The sequence below is a fragment of the Populus alba genome, chromosome 1, assembly GCF_005239225.2.
Source record: "Populus alba chromosome 1, ASM523922v2, whole genome shotgun sequence".
NCBI classification, from domain to species: Eukaryota; Viridiplantae; Streptophyta; class Magnoliopsida; order Malpighiales; family Salicaceae; genus Populus; species Populus alba.
Window position 1 is genome coordinate 23,659,189 of NC_133284.1, and position 19,765 is coordinate 23,678,953.

Below are 19,765 nucleotides of genomic sequence, written 5' to 3' on the forward strand. Positions count from 1 at the left end.
AAAATTGTATGCTAACTTAAAAAAATATACTTTTTGCATGGATAAATTTGTTTTTCTTCGCTACAGTGTTAATAAAAAATGTATAGAGATAGATGAAGAAATGGTAAAGAAACTCTATAAGAGTGTTCATCAACAAATAGAAAGAGAAGAATGAACAATATGCCACTAAAACTAACAAAGATCGTTTATATGATATCTTTGAATCTGATTATTGAGTTTGGGTGCATATAAGGAAGGAAAGATTTTCAACCCTTTAGCGATCTAAGTTGCAGTTCAGAGGGGATGGTTCATTCCAAGTTCTTGAATGAATTAACAACAAGGCTTATAAATTGGAACTTCTATATAAGTATAATGTTAGTGTTATATTTAGTGTTTATGATCTTTGTCCTTTTAATATAGGTGACAATTTAAGGTTTAAATCTTTTAAGGAAAGAGGGAATATGAGAATCAATAAGCAACACTACAAGATTCATTGTTTGTGCCGATTAGACCAATTACAAGGGCAATAACCAATATGATCAAAAAGGCATTCAATAATGGTAAGAGCTTGGGACCAAGAGGTTTGCTCCCTCTGTGGTCTCAGGTTCGAGCCCTAGGTTGCTCATATGATGGCCACTGGAGGCTTACATGGTCGTTAACTTCAGGGCCCGTGAGATTAGTTGAGGTGCGCGCAAGCTGGCCCGGACACTCACGTTAAACTAAAAAAAAAAAAAGCATTCAATAGATTGATTTATGACATTTAGGTTGAGCAAGCTTCCAAAACTCATACATAACTTCATATTTTATTTTACCTATATATTTATGTCAGATAGTTATTTGGATTTAATTTTAAACACATAGTTAATTAGGGTTTAGTTTTTGTTTAAGTCAAACATATAAATATATTTTTTTATTTTTTTGGATGTAAAAAACATTTTTTTTTGAATAAAAGTTGTGCGAGCCATATTGCTTTTAGTTTTTCTTTGAACTTTTTAGAATTTATTAAAAAGATCATATTTGTGGCATTCTAACTATATACCTTTGATTCTTGATTCATATAATCAATAAGTCATGGTCTATTAATCTAATTTTAGTTTTTTTTCTAGTAATTATCCCAGTTTTTAATTCTAAGTTTTAGGGTTTTTTTCTCTAGGTTTGTGTGATTTTTTTGCTATTATTATTTATAACAATTATATATGGGTATGAAATTGATCATGAATGCGAGATTGATGAATTATTTTATCTGGAATTAAAAATGAGTGAAAAAAGGAGAGAAAGCGGTGAATGGTTTTCTTATGATAAAAATATAATATTTAATATAAGTATAAGTGAGAATATGTCGTTTAGTTATTAAATAAAATATAATGAATATTTTGTAAATAATTTGATTTTTTTTATTGATTTTTTACATGTCAGTGAGAATATAAAGCATTATTTATTTTATAAATTTCAGAATATAAAAAAATAAAAAAACAAAAATAAATAAAAAGTTGGATATAATTACACTATTTCTAATATCATTTAGTAATTTTATCTATATTTTATTATTCTTTTTACTGTAATATTTTTTTCAAAATACGATTCTATTTTCTATCCCTTTACAAGTTGACGAGTCCAACTCCAACGCCACCTCGTCTATTCCCATTGCTTTCCAGCTCCCCCTCTCTATATCTATCTGCTTCTTCTCTATTAGGGTTTGCGCTCACCCAAAAACCAGATTGTCTCCTCCTCCTCCTCCACAGGTTTAAAGTTGAAAATCTATTTCCTTTTCTGGCTGAATGTTGTTTTTCTTATTTGCTTAGCTTTAGATCTAGAAATATATGTACGTACTCATATGAGTTTGAATGGATTTAGGTTTCAAACTGACAGTATAATTTTCTGAAAACAAAACATGCAGTTGAGATAAAGAGAGATCATGTCAGAAGAGTTAGAGTACCGCTGTTTTATTGGCGGCCTTTCATGGTCTACTTCTGATAGAGGTTTAAAGGAGACTTTTGAAAAGTTTGGCCATCTTCTTGAAGCTAAGGTAATCTTTTTTCTTATTAATTACTCCTTGAGAAAATTCCTAGCTGTTTCTTTATAGCCATGCTCTCTTTGTGCAAAAAAATAAAAATAAAAATCCTCTATCCTCGGAGAGGATGATGCTGAAATTGATGAGTTATTAACTAATTGCCCGACTCATGGTAACTAGTAAAATCCCTTTTGGTGTTATATCTTCACAGATGCGTTTTTCTCTTCCATGGTTTAGGTAGTAGTTGATAAGTTCAGTGGACGCTCTCGTGGATTTGGGTTTGTCACTTTTGATGAGAAGAAAGCAATGGAAGATGCCATTGAAGGGATGAATGGAATGGATTTAGATGGCCGAACCATCACTGTTGATAAAGCCCAGCCTCAGCAAGGTTCAAGCAGGGATCTTGATGGTGATCGCAGCCGTGATAGGGACCGTGACCGTGGGCATGATCGTGACAGGAATCGTGACTATGGAGGTGGGCGAGGATCTAACAGTGGAGAGTGCTTTAAGTGTGGCAAGCCTGGGCATTTTGCTAGGGAGTGTCCAAGTGAAGGGGCAAGAGGTGGCAGGTATGGTGGCAGAGATGAGAGGTATTCTGGTGGTGGTGGCGGCGGTAGTGGTGGTAGTCGCTATGGCCCTGATCGGAATGGAGATCGATCTAGTGGGCGTAATAGGGATGGTGGTAGTCGTGGAGGTCCTGGAGGTGATCGATATAATCGTGACCGTTCAGGGCCCTATGAGCGTCGTACTTCAGGGTTTCGTTCAGGATAGAATGACTTCATACTTAGGTATGATACTTGGTAATTGACTGTCTTCTTTTGCACAGTTAGCATGGCAGTAATGGAATATGTGTCCTCTTGCAGGTGAAGAGCTGGTGGTGTTGCTGTTACTGCCTGCAAAACGTTTAAGTTAATTATCAAAGATGTGCTGTCTCTGTCATTGTCTCGCTGGATAAATCTAGTAGATCAGTTTTATCAGGCGTGGATGTTCGACTGTTTTTGTGTTCCTAAAATGCTGACTTCTGTCTCTTGGTTTAATGGACCTTATGCTTGCTTGTCATGCACATTTTAGTTGGGTTTAATTCTCTTTGAATGCCACTATTGCTTCTGAGTTTCCTTATTTAATATGTAAGCAGTTGTGAAACCGTTGCCCAATTTTTCGTTGATTTTTTGTACAGGAAATTACAAGTACTGAAGATAGTTTCATGTCAAATTAGCATTTGGAGAGTACTGATGATGTGGGTTCTACTATTGGGGTCTGCTTCTTGTCACTTCGGGATTAGTTGCTGTTTTAAATGGAAATGACTGTTTTGGTTACCCTGTTTTCATATCTTATTATACAAGAGAGAGGGTAATCTCTTTTTTTTTCTTGCACTAGTTGCCTGCTAGTTTTCAATTAACGGAGTGTGCTTTATTAATATTTTCAACATTTTGGCAGGATACATGGCTATTTATGGTTCTTTGGGATACATGATTGGGTGTCTTTGTTGCTAACTGGACAGAATTTTTTAACTTAATGTTAGAGTCTCTTTTGGGCTGCGGCAAGTGATCTAGAGTTTAACTAGTTTTCATGTTCTGCATGGCATATTGGTCCAAGGGTTCGATTCTCCATACACGTGTGGCATTTTGTTTGGAAGCTCATGATGAGTTGAAACAGCTGTCCAGTATTTTTGTTAACTTCCTAAATCTCATATTGTTCTTCGATGGAGGGTTCTTATTCTCACATTGTTTCTGCACCTGCTTGCAATGTCTTGGTTTTCTTTGCTGGAATCCAGAAAGTTGGCAAATATCTTTCACGTCAGGTTGGGGTTCCTGAATTCTTTTTCTTTGGTTTGAGGGTGGGAGCATCATCAGGTTCTCTATGGGAGAATTCTTCCTGTTTCCCTTGTCCTTTGTGAAGCAGTCAGGAAAATTGTTTTCTGGGTTTGTTCTTTGTATATTCTGAAGGTGATTAATCAACCTTCTGTGCTTAAAGCAATTTGACCTGATGTTAGAACCTAAGGCGCTCATGCCCATTGCACATTGTGTTTTGCATGCCTAAGTTTCGCTTTTTTCTCTTAGTGAGTTTTCTGTGCTTGTCTTTCACTATTCACTTGCAAGATGGCCTTGCTTTGCTATGGCTATCAATAAAATTTATTACCATACCATATGTAATGGATATTAAACAAAATAGTCACTTGTAATTTGTAATTTTGTATTATATTTAGAGAATGTGGTGATGAAGCATATTAAACAAAATAGTCACTTGTAAATCATGTTAAATTGATTTCAAAATTCAATGATCTTTGTCCACATCTACCTCAATTTACTAAATTCTAAATTCTTTTAGGTGATGGTCTTAAGGTGTGTTTGGAAAAGCTGTTAAATCTGTGTTTTTTAAAAATTTGATTTTTTCTTTTCTGGTTTAAAATTAATATTCTTTTATAATTTTTAAAAAATAAAAAATATTGTTTTGATGAATTTATTAGTAGAAAGCATTTTGAACTGTAATTGTCATAATATTTTCAAACATTGCTCTTAATATTTGAACCATGTTTGAAGTCGAAGCAGATCTTTTTTGATGTTAAGGTTGTTTCTATTTTCATAAACATTGTTTCATGCATGAATGTAATGGACATGATCATTGAGTCTATTTTGTGCTCTATTATGTGGTTTCAACTCTAATTTTTGCTTCGTAGGTGATCACTTTCTTTGGGGCAAACCTTTTCCCTTAAAATATAGTGTTAATTATAATTCCTTGCAGCAAATTTTACAGCATCATCATTATTGAGAAATCATTTAATAGCTGTTTTCATTATTTGAAAAGTCAAGTATTATCATTAATTTAGCAGAAATGTCCCTTAAAACAAGATATATATAGTTAAGGTTGTTTTTTTAAAGTATAATATTTTTTATTTTAAAAAATTTATTTTTAAGATAAAAATATTTAAAACATATAAAAAAACTTAATTTTTATTTTTAAAAACATGGATATAGCTGGTTTTTCAAACACTATTAGGAAGTGTTTGGTAGTGCGTTAGGAAAGTATTTTTAAAAAATTTTAAAATTTTTATTTTGCTTTGAATTAGTATGTTTTTGATATTTTTAAATTATTTTTAATATGTTGATTTTTAAAAAATAAAAAAATATTATTAATATAATTTTTTAAATAAAAAATATTTTAAAAAATAATCATACAACAACCATAACCATGTTCTTTATTATTGATGAGGGTGGATGGTGACTTCGTATGATCTGTACAAATTCTGTAACCTTGCATCTTCCGACCTCCATTAGCAATTTTTTTTTTTTTTTTTTTTTTTTTATCAAGGTTCATAATCTTTTTTTTTTTTTTTTTTTTTTTAAATGTTGATTACGTTCTTCACCAAGACCTTGATGCTATGAAATACCATGGAATCGGTACAATGGTTATCGGTTATGAAGAACAAAAATGCATACCTATTAAATTTGATTTGGCTCCATATTTTGAGCCTGACTTGTTAATTTTGTTAAATTTAATCTTGTTGGATTAAAATCATGAAATTAAAAAAAAAAACTAAAATAATATTGTTTTAAAGAAAAATAATAGATTTAGTTGATTTAGAAATCTTTTGATATTGTCATAGTTTTGTTTTTTCTAAATCATATAGACAAAATTATTAAGTTAACCAAATATCTTATGTTTTTTATATTAAATTTCACACATAATTGCATTTTAAAGTTTAATTTTATAAAAATTAAAATAAATTGATTTTTATTCATAAAAACTTATCTAATATATTTTTTTTTTTATAAATTACAACCATCAAAGTTATTGAAATATTAAACACTTTAAGAAATTTAGAGTTGAAATAAGTCTAAATCTATAAAATAAAAATTAATGGCAACTATGCTTTTAATATAAATATAATAATAAAATATTAATATATACTAAATATATATTCAAATTTATAGGTAATATTAATTTAAAATTCTAGTATATATACAAATAATAAAAATATTTATATTTAAATTAAAATAAAAAATAAAAAATTTATTTGTCAAAATATTATAAAGGAATAAAATATTTATTGTTATCAAGAATAAATTATTTATTTTTAAATTTTTATTAATACAATTAGAATCACTTAAAATTCAAGAACACCATCAAAATTTAATTTTAATCTTTGAACAAAGATAAAATAATTCAATAAACTATCAGTAAAAGTGAACCTAAGCTTTAGAATTTGGGAGATTATCCGAAACAACTGAACCGACTACCAACTACAGTGAAGGGCGTTCAAATGAGGCTCTTCAAGGCTTGTGTTAGAGTAGATTAAGATCTAGAAAGCCATTTGGATGGTAGCAGCGCAAAAAGCAAAGGTCTTTGGATGCTGAACAAACTGGTGGTAAGATTTTTTAAATTATGGGCTCTATAAATGGGGGTAGCTCACCTGAGAGGCTTCCGATTGAATTTAGTAACAGTTCCAGTCATAACTATGGAAAGGTAATTTCTTCTGAAGATCATGTTTGCTTATAGCGTTTTGTCCATGGTCTGTACATATGGTTTCCTCAAATTAGTTTCTTTTTGATCAGATTGTTTTCTTTGTTTTTTTGTATTTGTAGATGCTGCCTCAATGCTGTTGTCGTCTTGTTACAAACTCCCAACTTAGCTCCTGTTTTCTTGGTTATTGTATAACCTTAATGATATTTAGATGTATTGAAGTGCCTAAAGCCTAATTTGGTTGGTTCAAAGTCTCTTATTCAGAGTATTTTAGGCATATCTAATGAAGATGCAAGTGCTCCATCAATGCCACTTTCCTATAGCAAAGGCTTTTGTCTCATTAGATCCACATGCCTGTGAGTCAAGCTCTACATGCAATATTTTGTTGCTGTTAAGAGTTTTCTTAACCATGCTTCAGTGATTTCTAGTAACATTTGCACCACCTCTTATGTTTATAAATCCTCATGTTATTCAACTCATTGGGCTACTATGAACATATAAACTAAGCCCAACAGACCACTTAGGTTTTTCAGCCTTTTAATCATTTTTAGAGTCTATTTGCAATATTCTATCTAAAACAATTATGTGAAGTGAAGAACATTCTGTAAACTATGCCTACATGAAACTTCAATGTAAATGTGATATTTTCCAGCTGAGCCAAGATTGAACAATGAGATAGTTGGCTTAGATTGTTTATAGGCCTAGTTGGAGCAAACACGGATACAAGTTCCTTGAAATTGTTAGGCTCTAAACGAGTGTGGTAGGGAAGGAGGATTTGCAAGCCATTTTGTAATTCTCTGTAAGACTAGTTCACCATATTTCCTTAACTTTTGTTTCTTTATTGATATGGCTACTATGAATGGTGCGATACTGAATAAACGAGTATACGAAATGTATTATATTGATACCAAATGTCAATAGAATCTCTAATGGATCATTATACAGTAAACTGCAATCTGGCATGCTGTCAATAACCAAATCAAAACTGTTGTGGCAGAAAATTTCCATCTGATCTGATTTTAAAGTGTCTTCTCTAGATTTGTGATCCAATACAAGCCAATCCATAGATAAGGTTTCCTTAGAGTCAGAGTTTCCATCAGATGATATTAATTCAACACTGATTGTTTTTTCTTTCTTTTTTATGAACGACAATTATAAGGAAGCAAGGGAAGTGCTTCAAATATGAACATGTTTTTCAGTTTCATTTATTCCCAGCTAAAGTAAACTTCAGAAAGTTTCAAATAGAGGATACCCTGAGGAAGCCAAGTGATCTTTCTATTAAACTAATGATTAGAAAGGGAGCTTTTTGAAGAAAAAAAATAACAGTCTTGAATTTTATGTCTTGCCAAACAAACCAAATATCGAAAAACACTGCTTGCTGCCACAGATTGCTCTCTCCTGCTCATAAACTAGGTAGTATTTAGGAGAAGCTTTTCGATCTTTTAAAGCACAAACATGTAGGTTATGCAAAACTATGGGTACTATAGGAAAAGATAGGAATATACTATATGCAAAATGGATCCAAAATGACCACTATGAGTAGTGCACTGATTTATTGTTATTTTCCTTCCTTGGTATCTTTTCCTTGTTAAATTGTTTAAGGTTCTTATATGATAAACTCAATTCTGAAAGCATTCAAGATTAATGCAGAGGCATTGCTCTGTTTCATCATCAAATCAAAATGCCATGGAAAATTCAAACTTAGTGTTTGAGATAAGTTTTCATCTTGGGACCTCTTTGAAGTCTAAGAGGTGTGTGTAAAAATTCAAACTAGTTTAATTTCCTTTTGCTTGCAAGTTTTTTTTTTTTTGGACAATTCTCTTTTAGGGGGATGGTTTAAAGAGATAATTCTCAGGGAAATTCCATAGTTTTTGTTAATGAACGATGTGATAAAACTCTGGAAACCATTGATCCTTAGACACTTATGCTAAAATCTTATTGCTCAAAAAGTCAGGTAGTGTCATTTGTATGGATTGCTTGTAGAAATGTAGTCCCTCCTGATTTGCTAGGAAGTCCTGCTAACTGGAGAATCTTAAGGAGAAATATTACCAAGTTTATTGGGCAAAGAAAGTTAAAAAAATTCTCACTAAAGCAATGTATGCATAAATTGAAGGCTTCTGGGTTTCTATTTCTATCTGATAAACACTATTCATGCTACTTGGATACTCGAATGCTGAATAATGTGCCAGGGCAGACTGCAGGCTTGCATAAGGGTTTATATAAATGCAATGGTGCTGTAAATGATTTGAAACACTACTTTTATATAAATGGATATATTGGTTCTTTTCATTTCTGGTTGTGCCACTGGTACTAGCCAACTTCTATGTCACTGAAAGTGAGCATGGGGAACATGAAATATATTATTATAAGAACTCAATTTGGGAGAAATTAAGAAATTAGGCCACTTCTTGCTTGAAAGATCATAACTATCAGTGCTTGGATAAAGCTAGTGTTGGAAGTATTATAGGATGTAGGTTGTTTTGTTTCTTAAAGCTCAGGCGTCGTCTAAAGAAAAATGGAGTAAGGATGATGGAAAGTCTTAAAACATCATCAACAATGCTTAGTAAAAAATCCACTTCTGAACTTTACTAATTTAGAATGCAGAGAAAAGCACAATTCTTTACTAATTCTGTCAAATGTGAACATTTTAAGTCCGCGAATAGTGTTCTTCATAGTACCCATGCTATTCTGAAAAGCACACGGTTGAAAGAACCAGAAAAGTTATGTTCATCAGTGTTTGACTATAATGATATCTACCATAAGTCATGCTAGTTTGTAATTGATCTGAATAAAAGATCAACTATGATGCCGAATGTGTTTGTTGTTGTTTTTGATGCATTTGATTCCATAGATCAGGACAAATTGCTTTGTGTAATGGAAGGAGGAATCAAATCCATCTAAACAGCTGCAAATAAACTTGGATTGATGTTTAGCTGAGTGGAGTTTGCTATTGATACCTATAACTTATGTTACATTTTCGACACTTGCTGTCCCTTGCAAAATTCCATTGGTCTTTCATTCCCTGGACACCCCAAATACCATTTACATGGTGTGTATGTCTATATATATAAAATTTGTTACCAAACCACATGTACATTTGTGTTGTGCTTATTGTTATAGCCTTTTGCCTTGGTCTTGCTTAGTGTTTGAACACCTATACAAACAAATATTTCTGATCCACTTGCACTGAGATGTACAAGCGACCAATTAATAATTGCTAAGAGTCATACATGTATTGTGTAGTAGTGTTAAGATCAGATCTCTTCCTCCAGCTCAATAATGATTTGAGTTTGCTGTAATACCATTTTACATTTCTAATTTACACATGCTTTCCACTACATCTTAAAGTTATTGATGGAAGTAACTTTTCTCAATTTCTTGTTACCTACTGACCTTTTTTTTTTTTTTTTTGTTTCTTAATCAAATAAAATTTCATTTTAGTGCAAGATTTTGAAACAATGCTAACCTTGCAAATAAATTAGCTGTAGAAGTGTCAGATTATTGACAAGCAAAATTTATGTGTGAATTGCAGGAATATTTTCTATCATAGCAAAAAAGAAAAATGTACTTTGTCTCATAATTATTGCCTTTGCCCTTTACTAAACATGTAAGCTTACTTGTTTATGTATTAATATTGCTTACATACATAGTTTTGAAAATACGAATATTTTTTGCCTTTTGCTGTGTGAAGTTTCAACCAAGTCCTGTTTCTTGTATTGCATTTGCTTACCTATGCGAAGCATGGTCAGCTATTGAAAAAAAAAAACCTTTTGACCCTAATTTGTGTCCAAAATCTATGCACCCTATTACTTCGATGTTGCCATTAGTTCACCACCTTTTTTTGTTTTTCCTTTAAATTTTATTGTCTATGTTATAATACATGGTGTCATTGATTTGTATTTGATATTTGTGCTCACTTGTATCTTCTATGATGTAGGAAGATGGTGATTTTGATCTTGCTGCTGAAGAAGAAAAGGTATTTGTTAGCTATGATTTAGTCTTTCATGTAGTTATGATTCTGTTCTTACCCTCTTTCCTGGTCTTATAGTTTTTTCCCTTACAACCTGAGCATAAAAATTTATTTTTATTTTCAATAATGAATTTATTTTCCCAAATGCAAATTCAATAAAATCCATTTGTAAATTTTACATGGGATGAAGTTTTTTTCAGTACCTTTCCTGTTATTTATTGGTTGAAACTTGAAATAATGATTTTAATCAATGTGTTGTTATGGCAGACGTTGATATGGCTTTTGCGTTTCTCTTCTTGTTGGAAGTCGTATTGTTTCAAGGATGATATAAGAAGGTTGTGATGCCTTCTGTTGAATGGAAGTTAGTAGGTTGCCATACATTCCGGCTTCCATAGAGCTGTATCTGCTTCCTTGCATAAGGCTGAAGGCATAAATTCACCCTTGTGTTATCCTAAATTCGAACAACAATAAAGTTAAAAAAAATCCTAAAAAAGTAAATTACCCTTCAATCATGTATTGCCACTTTTCAAGTTCACGGTGAAATCGAACAACTTTAATACATTGTTATATATGTTGTTTAGTCTTTTAATTCATGAGTGATTCAGTAATTATAGTTTCTCCATCCCTTCAAAAGATAAGTGTATTTTGGTAATTTTTAGATTTGAAAGAGGGTCAGTCAAAGTAGTTTTTATTGGCAATATTATTATTGCCCTTTAAACCATATTTTGGCCTTTGTGTTATTTGCAATTTCTCAATTTATCTCATGTGTTGTTAATTGAGTCATTTAAACCCTATATTAAACAGATGTTGTCAAACAAGGCCAACAGACTTGATCAATATTGTTTGTCACTGTCTATTAGTTTTATTTTTGACATATAATTTAATTGTAAAAAGGATAACTTTAAATTAGTCTCCAACTTATATACTCGTTAACAAATCAATCCTTAATCTTCAAGAATTTGCTAATTTCTCCCCATACTTTCTTTGTCGAACAAGTTCATCCTAATCAGATTCCTTACCATAAAATTAACTTAAATTAACTTATGGACTTACCAAAGGGAAGGAGAGATGAAGGTGATGTAGGGCACATTTGGATTTGTGTCTTACAAGCTAAAATTCCAAAGTAAACAAAATCCTAGATGGACCTAATTTTAGAGAAAATATAAAAGAGGAGCGATCCATTTATACATGTATCATTGGCTGCATCAAACATAAAAGTTGTAGTAGTGTTGCCAACAGAAATGATCCCTTAATGTTGAATTAAGTGTATAGTTTCTTATGTTATCACTTGCATTACTTCATTTGAGCCCCTGAGAACAGTAATTCCATTAACCACCAATGCACTTTCCTCGTTGATTCAGTTTTCTTGAGCCCCTTTTACAAATAGATTTGGCGGTCAGATCTCTTTTATTATATTAACGGGTTAACAAACCAATCACTTTCAAACATAGATGGTTGACCGAATTGCCAAGGTATAAAGATTCTACTGTTGTAGATATGTTTTCTTGTCAAAAGCTAACTGTTGCTTGAAAATTTGTCTTCTATTATTTTGCAGGGTTGTGGTAGTTATCTGAAAAAGGAACGACTTCTTTTCAATCTCACTGAGCATGTGAAGTGCAATGGACTTCAATTGGAAGACAAGTTTTACTTGCAAGTCAAAGGTATACCTTAAGGATGCATTTTGTCTTCTCTGCTTTGCTCCTTATACTATGGGCACCTTGAAAGGAATGTGATCTTTCCTTTTCTTGAAGATTTATCCAGAAGACATTCCTATCAGGATGCTTCTGCTATAGGAAGTAGCAGTAGGGATAGAGTCGTCTCACCCCCTCATTACATGCTTTTTAGGTTCATTGATGACCTCCTTTCTATATTAACTTCTGAAAAGTAGGCTACTAGCCTTTTCTCTTATGCCTTGTTTGTTTCTAGGAATTCATTTTCCTGGAAACCACTTTCCCATGTTTGGCAAGCATTTGGAAAATTGGTCAAAGAAAACTTAATTCCAGTCAACAGAAAAATTAAAACTTTAGAGGAGGAAAGTGTTTTCCTTTCTTTATTCTAAGGAAAACACTTTCCTTTTCTTTACTAACAAAAACTGTTCTGTGTCTCAAAAAACCAAATCCTAAAGACTCTCTCCCAAATAATTTACACAGATCAACTGCAAGCATCTCATCTTCCAGGTATTTTTTTTTCTCAAATGTCTTTTTATTTATCTTGTTTTCATCCTCTTTATTTTTAATTTGTTGTTATTATTATGGCATACAGGTAATTTGTTGCTTTCACAGCGAAGAATTTGTTGAAAGGACTGTAATTTCTTAGCGTGCTCTGAGGAAAACACAACATCTTTCGCCATTGTTGCTATCACAACGAAGAATTAACAGAGTCACAGCAAATCGAAACTCATGGGAAGGCAACCCATTCAACCATAGCAAACCAAAGGTGCCCTTCAGGCCCGTTTCCTTCCCAATCTCTTCGTCAAGCAACCCATCCATAGAAAACCATAACCCCTGCATTTTTCCCATAAACCAAACACTGCCAACCCATACACAGCAACCCATACACAACAAACCCAAACCCATTTTTCCCAGAAATCGAGTTTACTGTGTTTTTTCATAGAAACCAAACAAAACAATTTGTTTGGTTTTCTGTGAAAAAAACACAGCAAATCCATGCTCTGTTTCTCCACCCGATCTCCATCCGATGTGATTTTCCTTCTCTGCTGCTGATATGCGTTCCCTGTGTTTTGTGCATTTCTTGTGCTTTGTTGGCGTGATGTGTGTACGTTGATGATGTTGTGTTGATGATGAAAGGGGGAATTGATTTCGGTCGAAATCTTGACTGTGAAGAGTCCGATTCATGTTGATAAGTGTGCAGTAGAATGGTTTGGGTAGAAAATAGAAATAGGCAGTGGTCTTATTAGTGGCTATAAGCTGGGTGTTAATTAAATATGCTTTACTGAATGGTAGATGATGTCCAGTATATTGGTTTCGGTAGAAATCACAGTAATTGTTCAATAATTGATATGGGTAGAAATATTAGACAATGAAATATTATCTGCGTTGATGATGATGATTATACACAGTTAAAAAAAATAATTGATTTTGGTAGAAAACTTGAGTCCTTTAATATTTATCCAAAAAACCCATAAAAATATTTTTGTATGTATTTATCTTTTTTTAAAAAAATTTATACAAAAAAAAACCCCAAATAATAAAAAAAATTCATCATTATACTTTTTAGATTTTTTTTTATTGTAAGTGATTAAATATTTTTATATATATTAGATAAACTTGAAAAAAAAATTAATTCATTAATAAATTATTTTCCAGTTATTTTTCATAACACAACCAAACACCATCATAACACTACCAAACATCGGAAAATACTTTCCCGAAATTCACTTTCCTCGGAATTCATTTTCCAAAAGGAAACCACTTTCCTGCAAACAAACGGAGCCTTAGTCAAGAAGTGGATTTTGGGATTATAACTGCTTCATGAATGAGGAAAAGTTTTGTCTTAGTTTTGATATTAAACACGTATCAGGGCTTCAGTCAAACAAGCTGTAAATTGGTGAGGACAATATCACCTTTCTTCAATGGAGTGACATACTTTTAAACTCGTGCACTTTAGAAGTCCAGGCAGATTATGTGAGGTTATCTCTTAGTGTTTTTGCTAGATAGGTCTTTGATAGGTCCCAGTCAAAGCTACTGATATTTTGCAATAGAATCCTTCTTTGAGCGAGAATTTACCACAAGTATTTGTTATTGAATAATTGAATGCCTTTCTCTGCATATTTCCAGAGTTTAAATACATGAATGACTAACAAACTCTTTTAAAAATACTAGCACAACTATATGAAATAAGGACTCTAGCAACTGATTACTACTAAGTAGCAAGCATTTATTCAAACCACAAAACAGCCTTGACTCCTTTTCGGATGCTCTGGATACTACAATGACTAGTTCCACTCCATTTAGATCTTCACAGCTCTATGAACTTGGAATTCTTTATAGGCATTTGATGAGATGTTCTTGGCTTATCAATACCTCCCCCATTTCAAGGAACCTTGTCCTCAAGGTTCAAGTTGGTAAATCTCTCTCGCAATTCATGAGCATTTTCCCAAGTAGCATTATAATCTGGAAGTTGTTTCCATTTGACAAGACTTTCTTCAACAAATCGGGACCCCTTATTTATCCAACGAGTGTCCAAGATGACTTCAGGTTCAATGACGATATCTCCATTATTAGCAAAAGGTGATAACTCTACTATAGTGAGGGGGTAGTCTCTTAGTTTCTTTTTAAGCAACATATTATTTCACCATGCGAGCCATTGATGGCCAATAAAACTGTTGAGCCCCTGAATGGCCCCTAAGAAATGAGTCATGGAATTCACACAACTGTTGCTGAATGATGTCAGAATTTGGGGGTATCACTACTCTGTTCTTGTAATGAAGCAACCCATTTTGCCACGTATAAGGACTGTTCGAGTTCTCAGTTGCCACTTTACCTATTTTCTGCATGTAAGGATGAGAAACAACCTTTTATTTGATATTATTCCATACCTGAGTTTGTGGGACATATAAGGTTGGAAGGCATGGGTTGCCTGTCATACATGAAAGTGTATTTGTAACTGAATTCTCCTTGCTCGGCTTGTACACTATCTTATACTTATACCCTAGTAGCTTTGATACTTATTTCTGTTGTTCTGGGGTGGTGATACGCTAATCCAATAGATATTTAAGGCTGCACTGGTTTGTTTGGATTAAAAATTTACAGCCTAACAAGTATGGTCTCCACAACTGGACAGCTACAACAATGGTCGACATTTCTCTTGCATATGTTGACCATGTGAGTTTTGATAGCCCTAAAGCTCGACTTATGAAAGCTATAAGACATCCCTGTTGAGATAGAACGACACCAATTCCATCCCTGGAAGCTTCAGACTCTAACAAAAGGCTAATCAAAATTAGGCATGGTAAGTGTTGGTGTGGAAGTCATTGCCTTTTTAAGGTCCGCAAAGGCTGCTTCTGCTTCATCATTCTAGCAAAATTGTCCTTTCCTTAATAGAGTTGTATGTGGATGAGCAAGAACCCTATAATTGCGAACAAATTTCCTGTAGTAACCTATAAGGCCTAAAAATCCATGCAACTCAGATATATTAGTAAGCCTTGACCAATTTAACATTGCTTGTATTTTTGCTTGATCAACCTTTAATCCCTTGGGAGTAATAATATGACCCAAGTACTTTAATTCCTGCCAACCAAATACACATTTCTTCAATTTAGCAAAAAATTAGTGCTGCCATAAAATTTCAAAAGCTTGTGAACATGTTCAAGATGCATAGTCCAATTGGGACTATAAATTGAGATGTCATTGAAAAATACTAACATAAATTTGTGAAGGTAGGGGTGAAATATGGAATTCATAATGGCTTAAAAAGTGGAGGGAGCATTACAAAGATTAAATGGCATGACTAAATATTTATAATGACCATTGTGGGTATGAAATGCAGTTTTATGAATATCAGTTGGAGATACCTTAACCTAATGGTAACTAGCGATCAAATCTAGTTTAGTAAAGAAAACTGTCTCATATAGTTCGTCTAACATGTCATCTACAATAGAAATAGGAAATCAGTCTTTAATGGTCACAACATTAAGGGCTTTATAATCGATGTCATCTTGTTTTTTTTTACTAACAAGACAAGAGATGAAAAAAGGCTATTGCTTGATCTCATAAATCCCAACTTTAACATGTCTTGAACTTGTTTTTCAATTTCAGCTTTTTGAAAATAGACATACTTGTATGGTCTAACATTGACAGGCTCGATTCCTTCTTTAAGAATGATGGCGTGGTCAATCTCTCTTACTGGTGGTAATTGTTCTAGTGATTGAAAAATGTCTTTAAAATCCTTCAACAACTGCTACATTTCTGATTCAACCTTATTTATTAGTAACTCAGCTTCAGTTTGCAAAAAAATAACAAACATTGATTTACCCTGGTGTAATTCCTTTGATACATCCTTTAGAGACACAGGTTGATTGTGCTAGGCATCCATTGAACTCCTAGAACCAAGTCCAAGCCGCATAATTGTAAAGCATAAAGAGTCAGAAAGAATGGAATACCTTGAAGCAAGACCTGTATGTTTTCAAATCTGCCTTGACATTTTAATGGGTTTCCATTTGCCACCTTCACATTGAAAGGCTTAGTTGGTATCGCTAGAAGTTGTAGCCAATTAGCGATTCGTTCGCTAATAAAATTATAGGTGGACCTACTGTTAATGAGGATAGTCAAATCTTGATTCTCAATTTTCACCATGATTCGCATAGTTCTGGTAGTTGACCATCTAGTAAGAGCATGTAGTGATATTTAAGGTTCATAGACTACAGGCTCCTCATCATCTTCCATGCTCAAAGCATAGTCCCTTTCCAGTAATAAAAGCCGGGGCTTACAACACTTGTGGCCTAGAGTGAATTTGTCATCACAATTAAATTAGAGACCTTAAGATTGCCTCTTCTGCATTTCATCCCAAGTAAGGCGTTTTATGGGCATTGTAGCTGGTGTCTTTATTGGAGAGAAGGAATCAATTTGGTTATGATTTAAGGGTAATTGCTTACTGTTTCTTTGCTGGTGAGTTAATTGCTCATCCCGCATTCGTGCTAGGCTTATTGCCTCCTTCAATGACTTGGGTTTGACATTCTTATTCCTTATGCAATTTTTGTTTTCAGGCCTCCCATAAATGTCCCCACTAATACCTTTTGAGTCCATTCTTGCACTCGATTCCCAAGCCTCTCAAATTCTTCTTGATAGTCACGTAATGAGCCCCCCTGTTTCACCCTTGATAGAGCTTTGTCAAAATCGTCACACTCCGATGGACCAAATCTCGCCCATAATTCTTCCTAAAAAATCAGCCACATCACCTCCCTTTCTTCATCTTTGTAAGCACGTCGCAACCATTGCCACCACTGGTTTGCTTTGCCTTGGAGATGGAAAGATGCCAATGGCAGTTTTTATGCTTTGGTAATGCCTTGATACTTGAAGAATTGATCTACTCCGTTAAACCATTCAATGGGGTCATTTTTCGAGTATATTTGAAACTTGAGTTTTGCCAATTTAGATGAGAACATTTGCCTGCCCCCATCTATTTTCTTCATGAATTCTTCTTGATTATGGTGAGTTTGTCCGCTACAATCATTGGTGTTGTTGCTTGACCCTTTTTTGTTTGACAGTAACGCCTCTGTTAGCTTGTTGATGTTACTTTTCATTTGGTGAATCTTGTCAACAATGTTAAGCTCCAGTCGACTCATTCCATCTTGAAGTCCTCCCAACCCCTCTTTAAGATTTTCAATTCTTTCCTTGTTTGTTGTAATTGTGAACTAGCTCTGATACCAAATGATAGGTCCGAGTCAAAGCTGTTGATATTTTAAAATAGAATTCTTCTTTGGGCGAGAATTGACCATAAGTATTTGTTATTGAATAATTGAATGCTTTTCTCTGTATAATTCTAGAGTTTAAATACATGAATGACTAACAGACTCTTCCAAAAATACTAGCACAACTACATCAAATAAGGTTATAGCAACTGATTCCTACTAAATAGCTGGCATTTATTCAAACCACAAAACAGACTTGACTCCTTTCTGGATACTTTGGATACTACAGTGACTAGTTCCACTCTATTTAGATCTTTAGAGCTCTATGAACCTGGAATTCTTTATAGGCACCCAATGAGATCTTTTTGGCTTATCAGTCTTGTCCGTATGCTTACTTTGGCTTTCCTGTGGTGTTTTTGGGTTGTTAATTGTAATGGATGCCATGAAACTCATAACTGTAAGCTATTACCCCAAAGACTTTGAGTTTTTAGGATTTTTTCTAGACTTGTAAATTTATCCAAATAATCTGAATGGGATGGAGAATCTGCTGAAGATGTATGCATTATTTGACTATCAAAGGATGTAGATTTTTATTATAACATTACTCAAAAGAGATCCTTTTCTTTCCCTACTAAAAATTCTTGTGTGAACTGAATTATTTAGGAGAACTTGATGTTAATTAATTTGATAGGATACTAGTTACACTTATTTATTTATTCAAGACCATAAGGTTTGGCACCCATAGAGCACCCAAGACTTTATTATGTGTTAAAACTGTTAATTTGATGAAATTTTACTCTAGGGTTATAAACTAGAGATGATACCCTTGTGTGTTTTGAGGTGGACTCCTCATGTTCTTGTATTAGGTGTTGGTTCTTCTTGCTCGTGGAACTTTTCCCTCTTGGTTCTACATCAGCATGTTTCCAAAGCAATCATCTCTTAAACTTGTTACCATGCGTTCCATAGCAATCAATATCTTTATTTAATGTGTTTAAGTGATAACTTGTTTAATCTATTAACAGGTATCTGAATAACCATTTAAACTTTACTCTTATTGTCTACTTCCTTGTAAACATCTGAAGAGGAAGCTGTGCAATGCAACTTCATGAGACTCGAGTGCCATCCCATATTCTTTGATTCTAATATTAACGCAATACTTGTTGTCAAATTAAACATCTACCAAGCATTTTTGTTATGTGTAATTAAGTTCCATTGTTATGTTTCTAACATGTCTTTCCATTGTTGACTAAGTGCAAATTCTATGTAAACATGATTGAATGGTCCTTGAGGCATGAATCTATTTCCAGATGCTCTTTTTGATAGTTGAAATTGATATAATGAAGCTTGGTTTATTCATATTCACTTCTATGGTAAACTAGGATTGAATTGTTGGTCATATGCACAAAGTTTGCTAGTTATTAAGATGCTAACAAAGGACTCTTTTGTTATATGCTCTCTTTTAGTTTCTGAACTAGGATCTAGACTAGTTTAGGGCATCTTTTTCCCCCTTCCCTTTTCACCTCTATTACCTTTTATTCTCTCTCATTGTTCATTGACTACCAGACATATGATGTGTTCTATGCACCTTACATCTTGTCTCCGCCATAGTCTTGTATTGGAGGATAGAGAAGTTGAATGGCTTGGGTTGAATGCCTTTATCCAAGTGTTGAAGAGAAAACAATTATTGTATACAGAGTTGCTCTCTCGAGTGAGTTTGGAAGTTATTACTAATGGGAGTCCATCATCTCAACTAACATATGCAATTGATAGTTCAACACCTTTTTATTATGGAAAATCAAGGTACATGACAAATATCTCAAAGTTTAACCTTCCCTTTTCATTTCTGACATCATTTTTAATGTCAAACTACTTTGAAAGGGATTTAACATCAAACATTTATAATGTTCTATTTCAAGAATGTTTAACAAAGGCTTAAAAAACCTAGAAGTAGTGGGTGGACTATGTTGGTTTCCCT

At 33.3% G+C, this 19,765-nt stretch overlaps 2 protein-coding genes and 1 pseudogene across 3 annotated transcripts; all 3 read left to right on the plus strand.

Moving 5' to 3' along the window:
* Positions 1 to 1,568: 1,568 nt before the first annotated feature.
* Positions 1,569 to 4,046, plus strand: LOC118040235 (glycine-rich RNA-binding protein RZ1A). Of its 2 annotated transcripts, XR_012168757.1 has the most exons (6): positions 1,569 to 1,721; positions 1,877 to 2,005; positions 2,228 to 2,778; positions 2,854 to 3,060; positions 3,168 to 3,340; positions 3,428 to 4,046. XR_012168757.1 is itself a non-coding variant. In XM_073406562.1 (4 exons), the coding sequence occupies exons 2-3, from the start codon at positions 1,895 to 1,897 to the stop codon at positions 2,759 to 2,761; spliced, it is 645 nt and encodes a 214-aa protein (XP_073262663.1). In that variant the 5' UTR covers positions 1,569 to 1,721; positions 1,877 to 1,894; the 3' UTR covers positions 2,762 to 2,778; positions 2,854 to 3,109. The 2 variants fall into 2 exon arrangements, 1 of the variants encoding a protein (XP_073262663.1); XM_073406562.1 differs by lacking the exons at positions 3,168 to 3,340; positions 3,428 to 4,046 and having other exon boundaries at positions 2,854 to 3,109.
* Positions 4,047 to 6,239: 2,193 nt separating this feature from the next.
* On the plus strand, positions 6,240 to 8,262 carry LOC118040233 (uncharacterized). The gene is made up of 2 exons (XM_035047125.2): positions 6,240 to 6,454; positions 6,574 to 8,262. Exons 1-2 carry the CDS (start codon positions 6,374 to 6,376, stop codon positions 6,685 to 6,687), a joined length of 195 nt encoding a protein of 64 aa, XP_034903016.1. The 5' UTR covers positions 6,240 to 6,373; the 3' UTR covers positions 6,688 to 8,262.
* Positions 8,263 to 8,367: 105 nt separating this feature from the next.
* LOC140954710 (telomerase reverse transcriptase-like) lies at positions 8,368 to 14,098 on the plus strand (annotated as a pseudogene).
* Positions 14,099 to 19,765: the final 5,667 nt, after the last annotated feature.